At 50.7% G+C, this 16,932-nt stretch overlaps 1 protein-coding gene across 1 annotated transcript; it reads right to left on the bottom strand.

Moving 5' to 3' along the window:
• Positions 1 to 3,097: 3,097 nt before the first annotated feature.
• SPRY4 (sprouty RTK signaling antagonist 4) lies at positions 3,098 to 16,193 on the bottom strand. Its single transcript, XM_042881550.1, has 2 exons — positions 16,095 to 16,193; positions 3,098 to 6,642 (listed from the first exon to the last, which is right to left on the bottom strand). The coding sequence occupies exon 2, from the start codon at positions 6,594 to 6,596 to the stop codon at positions 5,703 to 5,705; it is 894 nt and encodes a 297-aa protein (XP_042737484.1). The 5' UTR covers positions 6,597 to 6,642; positions 16,095 to 16,193; the 3' UTR covers positions 3,098 to 5,702.
• Positions 16,194 to 16,932: the final 739 nt, after the last annotated feature.

Raw genomic sequence — 16,932 nt, 5'->3', positions numbered from 1 at the left:
ATGGAATGGAATGGAATGGAATGGAATGGAATGGAATGGAATGGAATGGAATGGAACAGTTGAGTTGGAAGGGTCTTCCAAAAACCATCTACTCCAACTGCCTGACTGCTGGGAGGGCTGACCAGAAGCTAAAGCATGCTGCTGAGTATCTGCATGGAAAAGCTACCATTGCCTGCTGGGATGGGCACGAATCCTTCCCCAGGTTTTGGTCATTCAGAAGCACACCTAGGGGCTTCCTGGAAGCAGAGACAGACATCCGTGTAAGGAAAGAAGGAGCTGGCCATTGTCTCCATGGAGAGGAGCATTGGGATCTGGCTCACACCAGTGCTGTAAGCGACGCGCGGTGATGTGGTGCAGAGCATCCCAGTTTCATGCTCCAAGGATATAATGTTTCTGATTAGGAAAATCCAGTTACATAACGGTGTAACATAATCACAGACATACCTGGAGTGCAGCAGGACTCAATTTTATGATTTATTCATAAAGATTTATTCATGCATAACTTTCTGTTTATTCCCTGTTCCCATTGGAAGGCGATGCGAGCAGTGGCTCTCTGTGCAGTGAGGTGCTGTCCGTGGCTTTGTGCCCTTCAGAACACACTGGAGAGGAAGGCTGCCACAAGGAGGTGTGGCTGCTGTTCCTCCATTTGCTGGTTGGCTGTTTATGTGCTCCCAACTGAAATGCAGACCCCCAGGGTCCTCCTCTCAGCACTCTGCCCTGACCCGAGCATCCACCCTCCATTCCCCAGGGCGTCCCCAGGCTCTGTTTGCAGCACGGCTGCCACTGCTCTGGGTGCTGTTGGCATCAGGAAACAAAACCAAACACAAAAGCAATCTATCTCTATCCCGACCATTTGTCTGCTGCTTACAAGGGCCAAACCTCGGACATGTGTGACATCCATCAGGCTTTGAACCCCGCCTTAACACAGCTGGTTTTTCTTTTATTTTAAGGGCAGACCAACCAAAGCTTCTGTCTGCTGTCTCATTTCCACGTAAGCAGGTGAGGGGTGCTCATTAAGGGGAACTGCTCCCAACAATCTGCTCTCATTTTGCATGGATGTGCACTGTGTACCTGTTGGTGTGTGTGCAAGTGACAATGATCGTTGTGTAAGGGAAAAGAAATAAAAGCCCCCACACTGGAGGGATGTTGGATGCTCTCCCTGCCCCACATCCTGCTGTGGAGCCACTCCAAACTGTCACATGTTGTCAGGTTTTGTTTAACCCTTGGAAAAATCTCAAGGTGTTTATTAAATATGTATTCAAACGGAATATTTTTTACAGGAAATTTCAGAATTTATTTTTATCACCCATCTGTGAGTTTCAGCCCATCCCCTCCAAGGCAGTGCACTGCTGAATGGGGGTTGGCTGCTTGGATTCACCAGAAATTCCCTTTCTGGCCTGAACTGCAGGAGCCGGGGCTGTGCTGGAGCCACACAGCCTGTTGTCCTCAGCCTCGGGTCCCATCAGTGGTCAGTTATTGAGAACAGAAGCAAAATTAATGTGACAACAAGGGGATGATTTTGAATAAGAAGTTATTACTTTAACATCTCCTGTCCAATCAACAAGGCTGCGCTGGTGTGCTTCCAGCAGAGAGACGTGAGCACCGAGCTGATATTTGCAAAGCCTGATGTGCAAGGCATCAGCCGGTGCTGCCAAACCCGAGTTTAAATTTACACATCCTGGCTAAGTCTGCTTTAAATAAAAACAACATAAATACCGCATCTTTTCCCCATTGCAGACTTTTTGGCATCAGTGTCAGGACCTGTGCAGCTCAGCAGCTGCCTCTCTGTTAATTTTCAGCAGCACTTTGGGCTGGGTGCAGCACTCGGGTTGCTGCTGGGGATGAGGACCGCAGCGTTTCTGCCTGTGAGTCACAGCTGAGCTGTGGAGCTCATGCAAATAAACACAGCTATGGGTACAAACTCACTGGGCCCTTATTTTTAGCAGCCTGGCGTGCTGCTGGGGACAGGGCATGGGCTGGGTTAGCTGAGCAGGCAATGTGCAACGTGCTGCCTGGAGCTGGCACCCATTCTGCTGCAGTCCTGGTGGAACTTTGCTCCCCGGTGGGTCTGTACCAAAGGAAATATCTGTGTCCCAGCGTTGTGGTGGGAGGCCGTCTGCCTGTGGATCGCTGCAGATAGGATGGAAAGGCCCCGGGTGTTCTGGAAGGTGATGGGGAACAGAAGCTTCATGCAGACGATTGGGATTTCTCTGCAGCAACCCCAATCTCTGTGCTGCCAGGGATAGGCAGGCTGCACCGCTGCCCTCTCCTGTGTGCTGTGACATTTCTCTCATGGTGCATGCACTGACCAGCGCTTCGACCACTGGACCACCTTTGTTTAGGGAAAGAAAGCCAACCAGTTGGTCCCAGCTGTTTTGGTGGTTATGCTGTGACAGCCTCAGGAGGTCTCTGGGCAGAGCCTGGCCAAGGCTGTGCACTGCACAGGGCTGCAGGAGCTCGCACTGCCCTGTGCAAGATGAAGTGCCAGAGATCCCATAGGACAGCACATCTGTGGCTCTCTTCCTGCAGCCTCGGGTACTGGGAAGCTGGCACCTACCTGAGGCCAGGCACGTGCTGTTCTACTGGTGTTGGATGGAGGCAGTGGCAGTGCTGAGCCCTGCTGGCCTTTCCCCGAGCCCATCCCCATCCCACTGCCATTGTGTGCAGCCTGGAAATGAGAACACAGCAGTGGGAATAGGGCTGAATGGCTGGAAGGCTCTGTAGGATCAGTACTGCTCTCTTGGTTTTTAATCTCCAGCCAAACATTCAAGCGAAGGGTTGAGCTTCAGCTTTGCAGAAAGTGCAGCCTAACAGCAACCCAGACTTCCCAGATGTGTGGGGAGGGAAGGAAAGAACTGCTCCTGTGAGCGGGCAGAGCCAGGAGCTCCCCTGCTCCAGTTCTCCTGTGCACTGTGATGGATGGGAGCGGGGCTGAGCCCCCAGGCTGCCACCTGGGGCTGCTCTGCACTCCTATTTTTAGGATAATTGCTACAAACAATCCTCAGGATTTATTTTTTTTTATAGTCAAACCACAACAGCCACTTACATATTTAACAATATATATTTATATATATATATATATAATTTCTAGATCAGTACATTCATCAGTACTTGTTTTTCTTCACAAACAGAAGAACTCTTACAATAGTAGACTTTCTAAAATAAATACTATTAAAATAGAGCTTCAAAATAAATATTCTATACAAAGAAAAACCTTCTGTGGTGACTTCTCAGGGTGCACGTGTGGCAGGGTGGGGGGCAGAGAGGCGGGGGGCACCGGGGGCTGTGAGTGCCAATTGCTGGGGCCACTGCTGCAGCCCCCCCATGGGTCGCAGGGCACCGGGCTGCAATTTTGGGTAACGCTCTGTGAGAGGCAGCGCAGCCCGCGCCTGGAGGACCTGGGGGTGGCACAAGACCCGAGTACCGTCAGAGGAAAAGGGGAAGGGAGGCGCTGGGATGGGGCAGGAGGGGAAAGCAGGACCTTACTGCCTCTGAGCCCAGCTGCCCCGAGCTGCAGAGCTGGCGGGGTCCCGGGGTGGGGGAGCACTGCTACATCGACCACTGCTCTAACACATCCACAAACACAGTACAGTCTTCCAGCAAGTGGTGGGCTTACATCACAGCAGGATTTATGCATCAAAAGAAACCAACAGAGAAATAGTTTACAACTATGTACAATGAAGGTAGAAGGAGAGGAAGCCTCGTTGCACTGGGGAACGGGGCGGGCACGGCGCAGGTTTGGCACAGTGGTAACCACTCTGACATTGCAGTTCCTGGCAGGAACCATGCAGCAAGCAATGGGATTTGCTACTGCAGATTTTCAGTACAGACCCCTCAGGAACAGCCAAGGACAGAGGGTCAAAAAGGGGAGACCTGTAGGTAGGGGCCATTTGGCTACTGCGTGTGCTCCCATAGCAGCTGCCCCTCCTGCTGCATTTTCTGGCCTGATTGTATCTTGGGGAAATCATTTCTATTATTAAATACTTATACTTTATACATTCAACCAACAGCTCAGCTGGTCAGGGGCTGATTTGCCTCTTACATTTTCCCCTCTCATTTGTGCAAGACAATAGGTACAGCCCCACCTGCTTCCTTCTTTCTGGTGTCCCCATATGTTCAACATGAGGATAAACCATAGGAATTGGTATCTGGTAACAGACGTGCTCCCTTTCCTACAGTTTATCACATACAAGCTAGCAAATATTATAAATATAAAAACTTTTTTTAAAACTCACCATTCATTAAATATCCACAATTAAACGTAACCAAACCCCAAGTCATCCAAGGTAAACGGATTCCTAAAACAAAAGACACCAGACCTCCCATCAGCACGCTCCTGCCAACCCCTACGCAGCAACTGCATTGCAGCCGAGCAAATGGCACTCCTGGAAATGCTGCCCGAGCTCTGCCTATTGCTTTGCTAATTAGGAATGACATTTCACTGTCACTGCTGTGCATTTACTGAGGAAATTTCCTCTAATTAAAAAAATAAAGAGAAAAGATAGCCTGGATCCCTTTCCAGCATGCAATTAGTACCTACCCACTTAGGACAGCACGGTGTGCTCAGGCAAAGGTGGTTGGTTGGCACCTTGCAGCTGTCAGAGCAATGGGGGTTACTGCCACTGGGGCTCATGCTAAATAAACATTACAAACATTCTCTGCTTTTGTACAGAGGGTGCAAGAGCTGAACAGCAGCAAGAGAAATAGGGGAGTGGGATGTGATGCACGCAAGTGCCAATCCCCCCCTGCACGAAAAAGAAAGAATATCTAAAGAGCAAAGAGCTTGTCCCAGAGAGGAGGTACTGGGTGACGGCACTGTGCGAATGCTCCTGCGTGTATCCTGTGCTTCAGCCTTTGGGGGGTGAGAGTTTTGGAGAAACAAACGTGGAGTGTCTGAACTTCACAGATTGTGTTTACACTGCCTTTGCTCTGGGAGCGAGCACACGGCAGGGAAATGGGATTTGAAACCTTTTGGGGCAGGCTTGTGCTGTTGGTGTAAAATCATCATTAGGTGGGATGAAACCTGGTGCTACAGACCTGGGCAGAGCAGCACAGTGCTGGGACACGGCTCAGACCTGTACCCCGTTCTGCTGAAGACTCCAAAGCAACGTGAGCAGGTGAGCACACAACAGAGCACCTGCCTAAATGCTGAGACCCCTACAGCACTGTGCTGCGTGTCTACTTCTGGTTCAGACCCTCTGAAGGAGGCAGAAAGCTCGAGGGAAGGGCTTGCTGCACACAGGTGGCCCTGATAATGGAGCAGGTGGTTGGGGGCAGGGGGAAGGAACACTTTTTCCACCTGCAGCTGGGAGTGAATGTGGCTTAGGAGGGGAGAAAACAGGAATCCCACAACGGATGTCAGCTCAAGGCGGTGCTCTGCAAGCAGTGGTGGGAGCTGTGTGTGCTGGTGCACTGGTAAGTGAGCGGCTGTGGGTCCTGGCGGTGAGCACTGCGTGCATTGTGTTGTATGTGGGCTCGCAGGCTTTGCTACGAGTGATTGAGATTCCTCCTTTGGCCCTATGAAGTTAAATGCTGACCAGTCCCAAAACCCTGAATGACCCGAAGTGCTTCAGTCTGTAGAAATAGTCGCTTCTGCTTTCTCTGAAGGCGAAAAGCTCGTGTTATCCTCAGAACACAGGTTACGAAAAACACAACTCCACCCCCTTGGGGAGCGTCCTCCCCCCTCCCTCCTTCCCCAGTTATCAAAAGGGCTTCTCGGCCCTGCTGGCTTTGCTCTCGGGCAGTGCCTTGCACATGACACTGTTTGTGTTCTTGCACCTGCAGCCGGGCCGGCGCAGGCGGTCGTAGCAGCGCTGGGACAGCTTGACGCAGCCGGTGGCGGGCAGGTAGCAGAGCAGGCAGGGCAGCACCAGAGACACGGCGCTCATGAAGGCCCAGCGGGCGCAGCAGTTGGACTGGGAGCAGGAGCAGGGGTGGTCGGCACACGTGCCTTCGTCGTCCTCGTTGGTGCAGTGGTAGAAGACGCCCTTGACCAGACACATGCAGGTGGAGTAGTTGACCAGGCTCTGCGCCGAGCACAGGCACGCCTGGTTGCACACCCAGCACGACGGCAGAGTCCGGGGCAGTGCACACTCCTTGCACTTGCATTTCCCACAGGCTTCGCACAGCAGAAAGTGCTTATCCAGTTCCTGAGACACGGGTTCCTTCAGGTCCAGGGGTTTGCAGTGGATTGCTTTGGGCTGGATGCGCACCGCCCTGGGCGAGGACTGCTCAGCCACGGGTGCCGGGGCCATGTGGTCCAAGAGCCTTTGGTCAGACGAGGTGCTGCTGCTGCTGCTGATGGAGCTGGGCCGCCCGTTGAAGGAGATCCAGGGGTGGGTGACGTCCTGCTCGCAGCGCTGCGTGTGGCTCGGGGCTGCTTCATGGGGACCCCGGGGTCTCTTGGGGGCTGCCGGCAGGGGAGCTGTGGGGTTGTCAGTGTAGTCGTTCTCTATGTGGGTCGTCTTCATCTGGTCAATGGGCAGGATGGTGAGCGGGTGCTGCAGCCTCCCGTAGGGGATCCGGCTGTCCAGCAGGGGCTGGACCATCACAGAGTTGGGGACGACGGTGACGTTGTGGGGAATTCGGGGCTCCATCGATAAAGCAGCCCGAGCACTGGTGAGAAATATGCTCTTAGGTGTCCTGGGGGGAGGAGAAGAGATAGAAAAGGGATGGGGGAGAGAAAGAGCATGCTGTTATTGAGTTATCCTCCAACCCCAGGCCAAACAGGGCTCAATGCACTGACTCGTCATGCAAAATCTCTTAGAAAGACTGTAAGTCGTGGAGCAGGAAGTCACAGAGCCTGCCCAGGTGTAAAGTACATTGCTTCCTTGGCTATTCCTTCCCACTCCATACCCTTGCCTATAAGTGACACCAGCCTCGGTAGGGCACCATCACTGCATGCTCTCCAGTGGTTGTTTCTCTTTTTTTTTTTCTGCTGGGACCTCAGGATTACTGTGTACATTCACATGTGTTTTGTTGGCAAACGGCTTGAAATGACTTATCTGTGTCTGGGCGCTTTTCTCAGCTGACAATGACCCCTTCCAAATGATGCAAGAGAGCACAGGCACAAAACCTCACAGGAGCACGGAATGTAATGCTTGCCCTGCAGCCCAGGCTCTGCATCAGCTGTGCGAGGACGGCTCAGCCTCTGGAAGCGTCCATCCCCACCGGGAGCTGCTGGTTTAAGGCTGCTTCCATCCCTCCTGCGGGAGGAGGCAGATCCCACTCAGCAGCTCTCGGGTTGCACAAGAGCAGTAGGCTGGGGGGGGGCTGGGGAGCACGCAGCCAGGTGGGGCTGTGCCTCCTGCAGGGCTTGGGCTCTTCTTCAAAACACCGAGCGCACTGATATTTGGCTCGAGGGCTGTTTACCAGCTCTGCTAGCTGAGCCCTCTGTTGCTACAGTTTCTAATTTCATTGAAAGAGTGCAATTTATCCTGGAGGAGATCCAAAGATTCAACAGCAGCGTAGGACAAGAAACCACAGGAAGTAACTAAACTTAAATCAAAGAGCGGAAACTACTCGGTTCAAATTTAGAAAGTGCACATTGTTTTCTGGTAGATGTGCCATTTCCTCGCTGGGTGACCTTTATTCATAAATAATATAATGTTGGAGATCAGTTTAGAGAAGCGGTGAGTAAAGCTTCGGAGCTTTACAGGAGGGGAAAGGCTTTGGTATCAAGAAAAAGGAAGCAGGGAGCTGCCAAAGGCATTTCCAGTTGTTTGTGTTCAGGCAAATAAATGAACCTTTTCCAACAGCACTAAATGTCTCCATGCTGGGCGGTCTGTATGGACCGGGTCAGCGATGAGCTGGTATACGAGAAATGCATGTTTCTGTAAAAGTATATCCCCACTCCAAATGTAAAACAACTGCAATGATTGGAGCATGGACAACTGCACGCTTTCAGAAAGAGAAAGGGAAAAGTGTTACTAGGGCCTGCTGTTATCTTTGCAAATGGTTGCTTTGACACTGGAGGGGCTGCAAACCCATCAGTGTGGCTGCGATCAATGGGAGATGGGCTCCTGCAGGAGGAGCTCCGAGGTGTGGGCAGTGCATGGCACAGCGTGAGGGGACAGAGCGCCCCTCTGCCTGCAGCAGTGGTCACTGCCATGCTGCTCCTCTTTGCTAGTCAGTGTTCTCTGCTGGGTCTCTCTCATTCATCCAGACTTATTTCATTATTCATTGATGCTTTGGCAACGAGAGCTTTTAAAGCATCTATTTCCTAACCATTGCATTTCATAAGTAAAGATAAGCGATGATTCTGACAACTGCGGGGAACGCGGAGGGGAAAAAGTGCAACATCCTTCTGGGCATCAGAACCCCACGTCACATAACAAACACTTGCAGCAAGGCTGAGCTCAGCGAAGCGGTGCGTTCCGTCCCTGGGCGCCGCAGGAAGGCTGCGGTTTCACAGCTGTTTCTTTCCTCTGAAGAGAGGCAGCTGTGCTGGCCGGGCTCATCTCCGTGCAGCAGAGCTGCTGAAGATGGGAGGTAAGGGAAGGAAGTGGCGAGCGGAGGGGTGGCGTGCTGCTCTGTCCGTCTGTCCTTCCTGCTGCCTTCCTCAGCTCCCCACAGCTCCCGGATAACTTCTCACATGTGACTCTGTGCTCTGGCTGGGTTCAGCCCCGCTCGCTGTGGTCTCTGGAGTTTGGTCCTCATGCTGTAGGTTCAGACTGGATCCGTAGATCATTTACCTTGAGGTGCGCTGTGCAGAGCGGTGCAGTTTGTCCCACACCTCTGGCCGTGGGGTGGATGTGAGGCTGACTGCCAACAGTGCTCTGTGCTATGGACTGTGGCAACCAAACAGGTTGGTTTCCATCAGCTTTGGAGCTGTGTGGCCAGCAGTGGCCCAGCACTACCAGTGCTGTCACTTGAAGGTACATCATCACGTTAATTGGTGGCCATAGGCAGTGAGCGTGTCACTCCCAAACCCCCAAAACCAGCAGTGCTGTGTGCTCAGACACAGCCATGTGAGGAAGACTTCAAAAGATAACGCTAATCAGGATTTCAGTGTTAGTTACCACAGGAAGGAGATGAACCCCACACGAAGTACCCCACTTCAGGACAGTTAATGCTGAAAATGATTCATCATCTTTTTTTTTTTTCCTTTTCATTAGAATACTGCTTCAAATTGTCCTTCTAAGAGAAAAAAATGCTTGTGGGGCAGAGCCCACAGGTATTTGGGCTCGGGATCCTTTCAGATAAAGCCTTTGGATCCAGATGAGATCCAGCTCTCCTAATTACCTGACCCCTCCTGCAGACTATGTCTGCCTTGCAGCAGCTCAGCTTTCAGACACCACGCTTTCACACCCACTGGTTTGTCCCCACTCAGTCCCTCCTTTCTGCCCAGTCCTCATTGCCAAGCAAAGAATTCCACAGTTAGCTGCTCTCACTTCACGAGTTACACGTCAACAAAGCACATCACTGATATTTAGGGGATTTTCCAAGGACTGTGACCATGCTGCTGCTGTGGCCTTGTTGTCAGAGGTCTCAGCACTGCAGTGAGATTGCTGGTGACAGATCCAGGTCACGCATCTCTGGAGCTGAGCTGGGTGTTGGGCCTGCCTATGGGGTCTGTGTATGGGAACAATGATGACAGCTTATGGTGCGCTTGTTTCAGTTTCTGCATGCTCCCACTGGCACATCCCTAAAGCTACGTCTTTCCTTGAGCTGCTTTCAGCCTGATGCCTGCATCCTAGGAAAAGAGATTTTGGATTTCGTGGCAGGCATCAGTCAGTCCTGCCAGCTGTTAGCAGGCTGAACTCAGAGAAATGTGTGGCACAGTGAGGGGTACAGGGCTGCTGTGGCTGTATTGCAGGAGATGGGTGCTTCCCTCACACACAACAGGGATCCCAGGGAGCTCTGGTTAAGAGCTTGTGTTGGACCAGGAACAAGTTGAGAGTTAGACTGCTCCCATGAGTTCTCGCAGACTGAGGTGTACCTGCCTGAGAATGCTGACATCCTGCCCTGGGACACCCCGAAGGCATCAGCACTTGGTCCTTCTTTGGTTATTGTGTTCCTTGGGGGAAAAACGTGGCTGCAACCAGTGCCAGGATGGCTGGAACAAACAGGCGAGTCTGCTTGCAGAAGGCAGTCGGCCTGCAGGGATGTATGGGGACATCAGGCAGCTGCGGGGAGGCAGGAGTAAGACATTCACTTGTTCCTGTCCCAGGAGTGGGACACTGTGCCCTTCTCTGCTCCCCGCCAGGAGCATTCTGTGCACCGACATCCACCAGTGAGGATGGCGCTGCTGCACAGAGGTTCCTGAACCTGTGGCTCCTGCTGCACCGCATCTCCTACCCAGCTGGCGCTCGGGGTGAGCAGGCTGAACATCAGCCCTTGGCAAAGGACAAGAGCTGGGGGTTCCTTGGCTCAAGGCGCTGAGCCCAGCCGCTCAGAGCAGCCTGCTGGGCCCTGCGCTTCGTGCTGCTGGTGTTGGAAACAGGGCTCTTTCTGGCAGCATCAGTTTGGTAGCGTTCAGAGAGACTGAATTAATTGCTCGGATTGAATGGATTTAGTGCAGTGAGATGTTGCATTTAGAGAAAATTGTAGATTGAGGAGAGCAGAAAAAGACAAATAGAAGAAATAATCAGGTGGAATCCAAGGAGATAACCGAGGAGATCCAGGATACTTAAGCACTATAACTTCATACAAGCTATGAAACTTGCTGCAGTGCCTTTGTAATCCATTGCACTAATTCAGTCTGACTGGAAATAGCATTTTAATTCTGAGGAAAAAACGCCATACACAGTACTGGTAAACAAAATTGGTTAACCTTTGATCATCAGTAATTGCAAACATATTATAACATTAACGTGGGCACAGATTCACTGGATGCAATTGTACAGGCAATTTTCTGTAAGCAGGCAACAGGAAGGGAAATTCAGGCGTATGCTCTTACATTGGGATTCACTCATTCTTCAGAGCTAGGTAAAACAGTGACGCTCTTTTCAAAGCAGAAACGTCAACACAGTCCCATGTAGAGAAAACCTCTCCCCCTGTGCCATCCAGGAGCTGCAGGGCTGCTCCCCACATACCGTTCTGAAGTCAGAATATATTGCCTTCCAAAGGATCTATGTTGGATTCAGAGAGCTCCATAAACGTGCTGCAGTTCTTGTTTCGTCTCTCCGTTTGGGTATTGCCCGTTTAAAATGCCTATTATACAAGATAATTACAAATCCTCGAGTTGTAGGAAACCAGTGGGTGTTTTGAAGTCTTCTGGTGGTTGTTTTCAGACTCAGAAGTTTCGTAAGATTCTTTCTTTTGTCAAATGAAGTTGAAACAAAAGTGTTCTTATGTTTTAATAGGATTTTGGACTTGCCTACATAATGTTATGGAAAGCAACATCCTTGTGGGCAATTCTGTGAGAGAGCCGTAATAACCCACAGGAAAGCTCATTCCCATTAATGTATTCAGAGCCATTTCTGCAATTGAAAGCAATAAGGTTCTGGCATTTTTATTTTCAAAGTGATGTGGGATAACTTGTCTTCCAGTTACTGAAAAACAAAAAGGATCCCGAAGTACATGTTTAATGAGTGCAGATGTGCATGCTGTTCATAACTGCCTCAATTACCTATTAGTTCATGGTTCTAATATGGCCTTGTACGTTTAACAGCTTTCTAGATATGTGGTAACAAACAAATAATGAGAATAAAGGACTTCTGGTGTCTGGAATTGGGTCTTGTGTGGAAGAAACGTTCCCAGGTTGGGCTGAGGAAGCACTGATGTGAACCTGCAACCCCTCAGTGCCTCATCTACTGAAGTCAGCAGGAAAAGAGGAAAACGTGTCCTGTGAGGCAGCCAGCACCATGCAGGGCACGCTGCTCTGCCCCAGCCATTGCTGGGGGATGTGAGAGCTTCAGCATGCAGGTGCTGATGTGCTCACATCTGGGCTCAGTCTTAAATGTAACAGAAAAGAAGAGCCCAGATGGCTGCTTGGGGTCTGTTATGAGCACAGGAGTAGCGCAGCCACCAAAAATTCCCAGCACTCACACTTACAAAGGGCAGACGACCAGGGGTCACTTGATTTCTTCCTAAGGAAGATTTCCACTGGGCTGCTGGCACTGGGCTGTGCCTTAGCACCTCTGCTGAGCCAGACCTGTCCCGTAGGGCTGGAGCTGCTGGGCCCGTGGGATCTGTGCAGCCACCCCAGGGCTCCTTGCCATAATGACGTGGGGTGAGAAGAAAGGTAAGGGGGTCAGAAGAGTCCCCTTCCTTCTTACTGTAAGCTGGAGAAGCGTTTCCAGCAAAGTAAACCAAACTTGAATTTTCAGTAAGAACTTGATTGCTGTTCTTCCAAGATTTTTCCACACTGTGAAGCACCACAAACTTTGGTGAGGAAAGGATGGGGAAGTTACTGCAGAGAAATGAAAGGGCAAATCCTGACTGCTGTCACAGGGAGCCTTCCAGGGCCCTGGAGCATTGCTGTGGCTCAGTGGTGGCACAGAGGCCCTGGCATCTTATTGCCCAGCAGTGAGGCTGCACCTCCTCCTGGCTATTGCCATTAGACTTGCTGTTATCCACATGCATTCTGAATTCCATTCTCTCAGAGAAAAGTGACAGCCATCTAATGGAGATTAAAATATTTGTAGCAAAAGTGGCAGTAAATGCACTGTGGAAATTTGCTTGTTTTCTTTGCTCTAATGGGATATATGATATTTTGAGACAGAAATGTCTCAAAAGGAAAAGAATCAAAAAAACCACAACAATGATGTCTTTATAGATGCATCCGAATACAAAGAAACTGTCATAATTGAAAACAATAGGCTTGAGCATCTTGTTGTCAAGGGAGGCTGTGCGTATTCCAAAGCCTGTGCATGTTGGCACCATTCAGAATCGATGGCAACCTGTGTGAATGGTCCTTCCTCTAATTTATTGCTACTTCTGGAACGGTCACGCCTGTATTCTCAGTTCTATGCTGGTTTGGCTGTATAGTCTGGAAAATCTTATCTAGAAAGGGTTCATCTCAGCTGCAGCCATGGTGCTTTGGGGCAAACTCAAAGGTGCTGCCTTCTGCATCTGCCAGCTCTCCCATCGGCAGCTCCTGGCTGAGGGGGTGGGAAGAGAGAAAACAGGTGGGACGTGCAGCAGGCAGAGCCGGGCCCAGAGCTTCCTTGTCACAAAGCAGGACCTGCACAGAGAGCAGCGAGAGCCGCAGGGTGCAGCACAGCGCGGTGCAGGCAGAGCCGGGCCCTGCTGATGGCAGAGGAGCAGCCGTGCCGTGTGCTGTGTGCCGCCTCCTGCAGCACGGGCACAGAGAGCTGCAGGGGGACAGCGGGGCCTTGGGCTCCGGGTGGCATGAAGGACCCAGAGCTCCGCACTGAAGGAGGACGTGCTGCTGCTGCCCCAAGGGAGAAGGTTCAATAAAAGTTTTTAATGAGGGAGGCTGTGCTTGAAGCTGGAGGAGGCCCCTGGGTAAGCGCGTTGTAAACGTGCGATGCGGAGCAACGTGTGAGGTTGGAGTTCGTTAAGACTGACTTATTCTGCTTAAATTTGGAGTTGAGCAGTGAATTCTTTAACATCAGATTTAAAAAAGAAAAAAGAAAAAAATCTCTTTTCCATGAAGTGAGAATTGACATTAACACAATACTGGTATTGACCCTTTTTTTCCCCCACTTCACAGCCTCGTCTACACGAGGACAGCTAGAATTTTCTCTGCTCGTAAGGAGGGAAAAAAAAATTAGAAAGCTTACTGGGGAAATCTGCCATTTTTGAAAGGAGGCCCTGCACTGCTGCCAGAGCTGGGAGATTCAGGAGCTGGGAAATGAGAGCCGCCGACTTCCAAGAAGCTGTCTCTGTCCAGCTCCAGTCTGTTCCTATGGTGTGAGTGAATAAAGCACATTTTGGCCCGTGAACATTCAGATCTCCAGGGACTCAAATTTCTCAGTAAAGGCCTTTTATTGGATAAGAACATTTATTTTAAGGCCAGAAAACTGAGCTCAGATGTGATCTATTAAGCTAATGGTACCAAATGATGACCGTATTATAAGGATTTTATTATCTGACGGAATTACGTCGTGTTGCATTGAAAAGGAACAAACAAGCAACACTTGTGTGACTGCTTGCCTATAAAAAGGCAAGCTGAAGGATAGGGCTGAATCTGGAAAATCGCACAGCAATGTGATTAATGAATGTTAGGCTTTTATGGTCAGTATTTGGAAACCATCAGGGCTGTGAATTAATTATTGCTGTAGTGTTGCAAAGGTGGCGAATTTCATTTCACTGAAGAGATCGCAGTTTTATCTGGGAGGTGGTCGGGGGGGGGAGGGGAGGGGGGGTTCTTTTGGAGATGCAGCATTTCCCAGCGTGATCCAGGAATCAGTCACTATTCCATAAAAACAGCTTTTGTTCTGCAGTTTCAGGAGGAGAGCAAATTATTTCTCCCGTGCACAAACCTCACACAGAATTTCAGAAGGACTGCAGCGCTCAGAAATAGTCCATTTGATTTTACAATACCAATGTAGAGTCCTTTCTAGCAACAGAAACACAGTAGCCCATGGAAAATGGCACATCTATCAATGAGAAATCCCCAGTGGGGTTCCAATAGCTGAGAACAACCCCTCCTCCTGCTATCAGTCATTTTTATATGGAGAAGGAGGAAGCCAGTCATCAAGATCACTGTGATTCAGGCACAAATTATAACTTTATTCTTCAACCCAAAATATAGAGCTAGGGGGGAAGCCTCAATGCTGGGAAATTTCCCTTCACCTAATTAAACCACCATTCCTAAGCTGATTTTTTGACATCCTGCACCCTTGGCGTGGTTTGGAAGAATGGCAGCAGCTGGAGAAGTTTTAAAGAATCTAGAACGTGCCTTCTGTGCTCTGGATTAATCAGTGATGTCTTCCATTTCTCCACCTTTCTCTCCTACAGCCTTTAAAGCAGAAGTTGAATCCACAAAAGATATCAGTCCAGAAACGAGACCCATCTCTTGGTCACTCGAGGAAAAAGCACCACGCTTTTTCCTTCTGCTGATTAATGCTGGTATTCATTTGCACTGTCATTTCCAAGGTCTGCATTTCCAGTCCCGCTTTCCTCCGAGACCTTTGTGCCTTTTATATGCCCCGTCTGCTTTTTCCATTCCCCTTCTGATAATGAATTTTCAGAACATGTCGTCTCCAGCTTGCCTTTCTCCTGTGATGCCGGGACTAGTACCAGAAAATAAAATCCTGGCTTATCTCTGCTACGCAGTTGGTAGAGAAGGGCAGCCTAGACACATTTCCCCTCCATCTATAACACATTCCATTTACCTTTATGAAATGATTCTATACACACATTTTTATTGCTTATTTAGCCTTTAAGATACAGAATCCATCCAGATTTAACACCGAGGTAGCCAAATGTACAGCAAAATAGGAACCAGAATGATGATGGAATCAGGCACAAAGGCCAGGAAGAAAAAAAAAAAAAAAAGACAGCTGTGTGAAATAAAATACTGAAGAGCAAAGGTCACACAGGAGAGACCTGACACACCAGTGCCTGATCTCTGGAGTGTCCTGTCATGGAGAGCTCAGAACTCCATGACACAACCAGGACAGAGGGCTTTGGAAAAGAGAGGAAGTAGGTAAAGCAGCATTCGTATTCCGAAGTGAGAAATACCCAATTCTTATCTGTCAGCCCAAGCGACCACACATTTATGACCCTTTATCTGAAGAGAAAGGAGAAGAGGACACCCCATCACCAGGGAGAGAAGTGTTGCTCTGGTAGGAAAGCCCTACGAATCGCCCTGCCGCAAGTAGGGCCAGCACTGCCTGCCTCTGCCATCCCCTGAATGCAGATGTTGGGAGAACGTAGAAGAGAGGCATAAATAAGAATTACAGGAACAGAAATGTAAATTCTGCAGGAAAAGGGAGATTTCTTCAGAATGTGAAGTCTCCTCTGGATTGGGGAGCACCGGGCAGCTCTCTACTGTATATAATTATAGATAATCGCTGTTAGAAAAGTCACGGTGCGGAATACGCTTGCGATCAGCGATCTCTAAGGGGACGGACAAATCCATCTAGAAGGAGTGCGAGATTTTCCCTCGGGGAGCAGGCTTGATTTTTCCCAGTTTAAATCCACGTAACATTTCCCCCGAGCGCGGATCCCGCACTTACCCGAGGGATCCCAGCCAGGAGCATCTCTGCAACGCGAGCGGAGCCCTCCGGGACCGGGGCTGCGAGCGCGGCTCTGACAGCGGCTCCGCTGCCCCCGCTCCGCCGCGGTGCTGCAAAGCCGCTGCCTGGGAAAATGGCTATTTTATGAATGGGAGGGCAGCGGCCCCCACTGCGCAGGCGCAGCCTCCCTACTCTATGAATGGGTGGGCACCGAGGCGCCACGGCGCATGCGCGGCTCCCTTTTATGAATGGGGGGCTGGAGAGAGACTGGCTGCGAGCCGCGGAGGACGGGTACGGCTCTCGCTCGCTGTTCGCGTGTCCCCATCCCCCGCTTATTTATTTATTTCGTCGTTTTGTGAATGGAGGGCAGGCGGTGACAGCTGCGCGCGTACCGCGCCCTCTGCCCGGCCTGAAGGTAACGGCGGCTCAGGGCGGGGGCCAGCGGCGGCCCCGGCCCCCCCGTAGCTGCGGGCACGGAGCGAGGCTGGGGGGCAGCCGTGCTGTCTGGGCTGCGGCCCGTTGCGGTGGTACCGCACACGCACCTTATTCTGCTCGTACATAGCAGCTTGCGTGTCGTGCTGGCATCATCGGTATGAAAAAGCAAGGAAAAGCTGAGGCTGCGTTTGCGTTACATATGTGGCGTGTGGATTTATTTCATGGCTCTTCTCCTTTGAGAAGACCAAGGGCAGAGCTGTGCAGTTCGCGCAGCGCCTCAGAGATGTGGTCCCGCCCGATGGAAGCGAGGCGTCGCGGTGCCGCTCTCAGCTTTGCATCCGTTTCCTTGACGAGGCTGCTGTCAGCCCCGCTGGGTGCAGTGTAAGGCAGCCCCCGGATCAGG

This window comes from Lagopus leucura, unplaced genomic scaffold (genome assembly GCF_019238085.1).
Source record: "Lagopus leucura isolate 7727_CA_CO unplaced genomic scaffold, USGS_WTPT01 Super-Scaffold_100030, whole genome shotgun sequence".
Classification (NCBI taxonomy): Eukaryota; Metazoa; Chordata; class Aves; order Galliformes; family Phasianidae; genus Lagopus; species Lagopus leucura.
The sequence above is the reverse complement of the archived record's forward strand: the minus strand, read 5'-3'. Positions and strand labels throughout refer to the sequence as shown.